The sequence below is a fragment of the Leuresthes tenuis genome, unplaced genomic scaffold (assembly GCF_036924035.1).
Source record: "Leuresthes tenuis unplaced genomic scaffold, fLeuTen1.0.hap1 SCAF_6, whole genome shotgun sequence".
NCBI lineage: Eukaryota > Metazoa > Chordata > Actinopteri > Atheriniformes > Atherinopsidae > Leuresthes > Leuresthes tenuis.
Genome location: NW_027325360.1, coordinates 742,892 through 748,891, shown reverse-complemented (window position 1 = coordinate 748,891; position 6,000 = coordinate 742,892). Strand labels below are relative to the sequence as shown.

The following is a 6,000-nucleotide window of genomic DNA, read 5'->3' as shown; positions in this document are numbered from 1 at the left end:
CACCTGCTTTAGCCTTAGTTTGAGCACCTGCTTTAGCCTTAGTTTGAGCGCCTGCTTTAGCCTTAGTTTGAGCACCTGCTTTAGCCTTAGTTTGAGCGCCTGCTTTAGCCTTAGTTTGAGCGACTGCTTTAGCCTTAGTTTGAGTGCCTGCTTTAGCCTTAGTTTGAGCACCTGCTTTAGCCTTAGTTTGAGCACCTGCTTTAGCCTTAGTTTGAGCACCTGCTTTAGCCTTAGTTTGAGCACCTGCTTTAGCCTTAGTTTGAGCGCCTGCTTTAGCCTTAGTTTGAGCACCTGCTTTAGCCTTAGTTTGAGCGCCTGCTTTAGCCTTAGTTTGAGCGCCTGCTTTAGCCTTAGTTTGAGCGCCTGCTTTAGCCTTAGTTTGAGCACCTGCTTTAGCCTTAGTTTGAGCACCTGCTTTAGCCTTAGTTTGAGCGCCTGCTTTAGCCTTAGTTTGAGCACCTGCTTTAGCCTTAGTTTGAGCACCTTCTTTAGCCTTAGTTTGAGCACCTGCTTTAGCCTTAGTTTGAGCGCCTGCTTTAGCCTTAGTTTGAGCACCTGCTTTAGCCTTAGTTTGAGCACCTTCTTTAGCCTTAGTTTGAGCACCTTCTTTAGCCTTAGTTTGAGCACCTGCTTTAGCCTTAGTTTGAGCGCCTGCTTTAGCCTTAGTTTGAGCACCTGCTTTAGCCTTAGTTTGAGCACCTTCTTTAGCCTTAGTTTGAGCGCCTGCTTTAGCCTTAGTTTGAGCGCCTGGTTTAGCCTTAGTTTGAGCGCCTGCTTTAGCCTTAGTTTGAGCCTTAGTTTGAGCGCCTGCTTTAGCCTTAGTTTGAGCACCTGGTTTAGCCTTAGTTTGAGCACCTGGTTTAGCCTTAGTTTGAGCAGCTGCTTTAGCCTTAGTTTGAGCACCTGCTTTAGCCTTAGTTTGAGCGCCTGCTTTAGCCTTAGTTTGAGCACCTGCTTTAGCCTTAGTTTGAGCACCTGCTTTAGCCTTAGTTTGAGCGCCTGCTTTAGCCTTAGTTTGAGCACCTGCTTTAGCTTTAGTTTGAGCACCTGCTTTAGCCTTAGTTTGAGCGCCTGCTTTAGCCTTAGTTTGAGCACCTGCTTTAGCTTTAGTTTGAGCACCTGCTTTAGCCTTAGTTTGAGCACCTGCTTTAGCCTTAGTTTGAGCGCCTGCTTTAGCCTTAGTTTGAGCACCTGCTTTAGCCTTAGTTTGAGCACCTGCTTTAGCCTTAGTTTGAGCGCCTGCTTTAGCCTTAGTTTGAGCGACTGCTTTAGCCTTAGTTTGAGCACCTGCTTTAGCCTTAGTTTGAGCACCTGCTTTAGCCTTAGTTTGAGCACCTTCTTTAGCCTTAGTTTGAGCACCTGGTTTAGCCTTAGTTTGAGCACCTGCTTTAGCCTTAGTTTGAGCACCTGCTTTAGCCTTAGTTTGAGCACCTTATTTAGCCTTAGTTTGAGCACCTGCTTTAGCCTTAGTTTGAGCACCTGCTTTAGCCTTAGTTTGAGCACCTGCTTTAGCCTTAGTTTGAGCACCTGCTTTAGCCTTAGTTTGAGCACCTGCTTTAGCCTTAGTTTGAGCACCTGCTTTAGCCTTAGTTTGAGCACCTGCTTTAGCCTTAGTTTGAGCGCCTGCTTTAGCCTTAGTTTGAGCGCTTCTTTAGCCTTAGTTTGAGCCTTAGTTTGAGCCTTAGTTTGAGCGCCTGCTTTAGCCTTAGTTTGAGCACCTGCTTTAGCCTTAGTTTGAGCACCTGCTTTAGCCTTAGTTTGAGCACCTGCTTTAGCCTTAGTTTGAGCACCTGCTTTAGCCTTAGTTTGAGCACCTGCTTTAGCCTTAGTTTGAGCGCCTGCTTTAGCCTTAGTTTGAGCACCTGCTTTAGCCTTAGTTTGAGCGCCTGCTTTAGCCTTAGTTTGAGCACCTGCTTTAGCTTTAGTTTGAGCACCTGCTTTAGCCTTAGTTTGAGCACCTGCTTTAGCCTTAGTTTGAGCACCTGCTTTAGCTTTAGTTTGAGCACCTGCTTTAGCTTTAGTTTGAGCCTTAGTTTGAGCCTTAGTTTTAGCACCTGCTTTAGCCTTAGTTTGAGCACCTGCTTTAGCCTTAGTTTGAGCACCTGCTTTAGCCTTAGTTTGAGCACCTGCTTTAGCCTTAGTTTGAGCACCTGCTTTAGCCTTAGTTTGAGCACCTGCTTTAGCCTTAGTTTGAGCGCCTGCTTTAGCCTTAGTTTGAGCACCTGCTTTAGCCTTAGTTTGAGCACCTGCTTTAGCCTTAGTTTTAGCACCTGCTTTAGCCTTAGTTTGAGCACCTGCTTTAGCTTTAGTTTGAGCGCCTGCTTTAGCCTTAGTTTGAGCACCTGCTTTAGCCTTAGTTTTAGCACCTGCTTTAGCCTTAGTTTGAGCACCTGCTTTAGCCTTAGTTTGAGCGCCTGCTTTAGCCTTAGTTTGAGCACCTGCTTTAGCTTTAGTTTGAGCCTTAGTTTGAGCCTTAGTTTTAGCACCTGCTTTAGCCTTAGTTTGAGCACCTGCTTTAGCCTTAGTTTGAGCACCTGCTTTAGCCTTAGTTTGAGCGCCTGCTTTAGCCTTAGTTTGAGCACCTGCTTTAGCCTTAGTTTGAGCACCTGCTTTAGTTTGAGCGCCTGCTTTAGCCTTAGTTTGAGCACCTGCTTTAGCCTTAGTTTGAGCACCTGCTTTAGCCTTAGTTTGAGCACCTGCTTTAGCCTTAGTTTGAGCACCTGCTTTAGCCTTAGTTTGAGCACCTGCTTTAGCCTTAGTTTGAGCACCTGCTTTAGCCTTAGTTTGAGCACCTGCTTTAGCCTTAGTTTGAGCACCTGCTTTAGCCTTAGTTTGAGCGACTGCTTTAGCCTTAGTTTGAGCACCTGCTTTAGCCTTAGTTTTAGCACCTGCTTTAGCCTTAGTTTTAGCACCTGCTTTAGCCTTAGTTTGAGCGCCTGCTTTAGCCTTAGTTTGAGCGCCTGCTTTAGCCTTAGTTTTAGCACCTGCTTTAGCCTTAGTTTTAGCACCTGCTTTAGCCTTAGTTTGAGCGCCTGCTTTAGCCTTAGTTTGAGCGCCTGCTTTAGCCTTAGTTTGAGCGCCTGCTTTAGCCTTAGTTTGAGCGCCTGCTTTAGCCTTAGTTTGAGCACCTGCTTTAGCCTTAGTTTGAGCACCTGGTTTAGCCTTAGTTTGAGCGCCTGCTTTAGCCTTAGTTTGAGCACCTGCTTTAGCCTTAGTTTGAGCACCTGGTTTAGCCTTAGTTTGAGCACCTGCTTTAGCCTTAGTTTTAGCACCTGCTTTAGCCTTAGTTTGAGCCTGAGTTTGAGCCTTAGTTTAAAGTTAAGTTTCTGTAACGTTAGGATGATAAATGTGAGTTTTTGAAATGTGTTTCAGATGAAACCAGATTCTGTTGGAGAAACCAGAACCAGCCTGCTGAGGAGGAGCAGATCTCTGCCAGTCACACAGACACCGTTCAGACTTTCTAACGTTTCTCAGGTAATTCAACACGTTACCTGTTGACCTCGTTTTTCTTTGACACGCCCTACAGGCGACAGGAGGTACTTCACATTTAGTTTGTTTGAACCCTGAAATACGCCTGATGAGGATTTATAATTTATATTTATTTATAAGTTATTTTAGATACTGACAGAAAAGGTCATTATGAAGCGTTTAGAATAAGTCAGAGGGTCTTATTTTAAAGTCTTTATTTCACTTCTGGCTTTTGGTTCTACTCACTTTCTCTGGTTTAATGATCACGGCTCTGAGTCAGGGTTACGGCGAGATCCTGTTCGGGTTTAGTGCCGCGGTCCTGAAACCAGGACACGGTTCTGTACAAGTCGGATCCACAAGCTCAGGTTTTTACGCTGATGCTCTGAGTTTTACTGAGTTTTTATCTGTTCATGGTTCCATCACGAGTCTAAGGAACCATGAAGGAACCATGAAGGAACCATGAAGGAACCATGAAGGAACCATGAACAGATCCTGTTCTGATCAACACCAAACTGTTGGCAAACAGCTGGACTTTCTGATCTTTGAAGACGAGTTTCCAGTTAAATTTAGGTTTAAATCAGGTTTTACTGATGAAATGTACCAGGATTACAGCTGTTTTTAAAACTCTGAGATTAAAGGCAGAAAACATTGGATTATTTATTTACTTTTTATGCCATAAATTAGATTTAAAATGTTTTATTTTCACTCTGCTCTGTGAGGAACAGTGAGCTCAGCATTAAGCAGGTTTTTATCTGATGTCGGAGTCTCTTCCTCCTCAGGACCAGCACCTGACCTCCTCTGGGCGCCGCCTGCAGGTGGCGCCGGCTCTGGACACCTTCAGGGACGAGGCGGCTCGTCAGCAGGCGCTCAGAACTCATCAGTTCGACTCCAGCAGAGGACATCAGGGTCTGAACTGACGCGTTAACATGAATAAAACTGGAAAATCATCAGGTTGCTGCAACTGAGTCAGTTTTTCCTCTTTTAGAAATCAGACAAAGACTTTCAGAAAGCTTGGACTGCGTCATGAAACGGCTTCTGGAGAAACTTAATGCTTCAGATCATTTCAGGTGTTTCTGGTACCAGTTTCAGCAGAAGTTCAGAGCCTGTTAGAGAGCTGAATTAATCAAAACCCACATCTGCCCATCAGAGCCAGATGTTTGCAGACTGACGGAGTTTCAGCCGGTGGAAAGTCGGGTCCCGGGTCTGGTTCAGCTTTGTGCTGCCATGGAAACATGAATTAGGACCCAAATTACTCTCAATCCACCTTAAAAGCAGGTTCTGAGCAAACTGTCTCATCATTAGTCATGGGAGGAACTTTGCAGGTTTTTAACCCTTCAGTGTCGCAGAAAAACAACAACAAACACGAGTAATTAGCATTACCGCGAGCTAATGCTAACCGCTAGTTCGTGCAGGCACAAACGACGCTGAAATGAATGATTTATACAGCAGCTTGTGTTATTTTACATTCTCAGGGTCTGACTCTGGCTCAAACTTATCTGGTTGCAGCCTGACGCCGCACCTTAGCATTTAGCATTAGCATTAGCAGCCGCGGCATGAAAACGGACCGCCTCAGAGCAGAGTGCTGCAGACAGGGTGCAGACAGGGCTGCTGTGCTTGAATTGGACCAAATGATTTCACAGACATGTCATTAAGGTGCCTGCGACCCGTGTGAACAGGTGGAAAAAGGGTTTAATTGTTCTCCTTCAAGGTGTCTTTTACTGATTTTCTGTTGTTTTTATGTGGATAAAATGACAGAAAAACATGAAAAACATCAGAAGTTGGAGCAGATTTGTTCATGAGTTCAGAAAAGGATCAAAAAGGAAAAACAAAAGAAAAACGTGGAAACGCCCTCAGAATCAAATGTTCACCTCAAGTTGTGGAATCCAAGGCGCTGCCACGCAGTGATGTCATCAGTGATGTCATCAGTGATGTCACCACAGTGAATTTACTTTGGTCACACTAAGTATTTTACAGTTTCACTTGATCTCTGTTTTTAATCTGCAGCCTGCTGGGACCCGGAGGTTAAAGGCTTAAAAAAAGGAAACTCTGAATTTTAAACGTGAAAAATACGACTTCTGATGAGAATTTACTGTGAATCATAAAGAGAAAAGAGCTCCAACTTCCCACGTCTGCGGTTCAGTGAACGCAGCACGATGTGAAGCTGAGGGTGAGGACAGTTGGTTCTGCTCTGAGCTGGTTCTGGGATGTTGCAGAACCCTGCAGAACTGGAGGTTCTGTGGGAGGCTTGACCCGGTCCATGTGAGATGTTCTGCACATGCTCAGAAGGAACCTGCCTCCACCAAACAGAGGAAGACTTTCACCAGCTTCCTACAATTAAAAATCATCATTAGGGGTAAAAAAGTTCTGGTTTGTTCTGGTTCTGCTGAGTATCTGAAGTGAATCAAACCCGTTTTCTGCTTTTAATGGAGCAGGAAGGAGCTGATGGAGAGAATCATCTGTTGGTTTAAACTCAGAAAACATCTGTAACATCTGCACAGTTTGATTAAATCAGACTCATTTCAATAAATGATC

At 44.8% G+C, this 6,000-nt stretch overlaps 1 protein-coding gene across 1 annotated transcript in view; it reads left to right on the top strand.

Moving 5' to 3' along the window:
* cfap77 (cilia and flagella associated protein 77) overlaps positions 1-4,403 on the top strand; it is an 11,652-nt gene extending 7,249 nt beyond the window's left edge. The window contains exons 6-7 of the mRNA XM_072386872.1: positions 3,373-3,474; positions 4,248-4,403. Of these exons, the coding sequence (XP_072242973.1) occupies positions 3,373-3,474; positions 4,248-4,385 (240 nt within the window). The 3' untranslated portion in view covers positions 4,386-4,403. The remainder of the gene's footprint in view (positions 1-3,372; positions 3,475-4,247) is intronic.
* Positions 4,404-6,000: the final 1,597 nt, after the last annotated feature.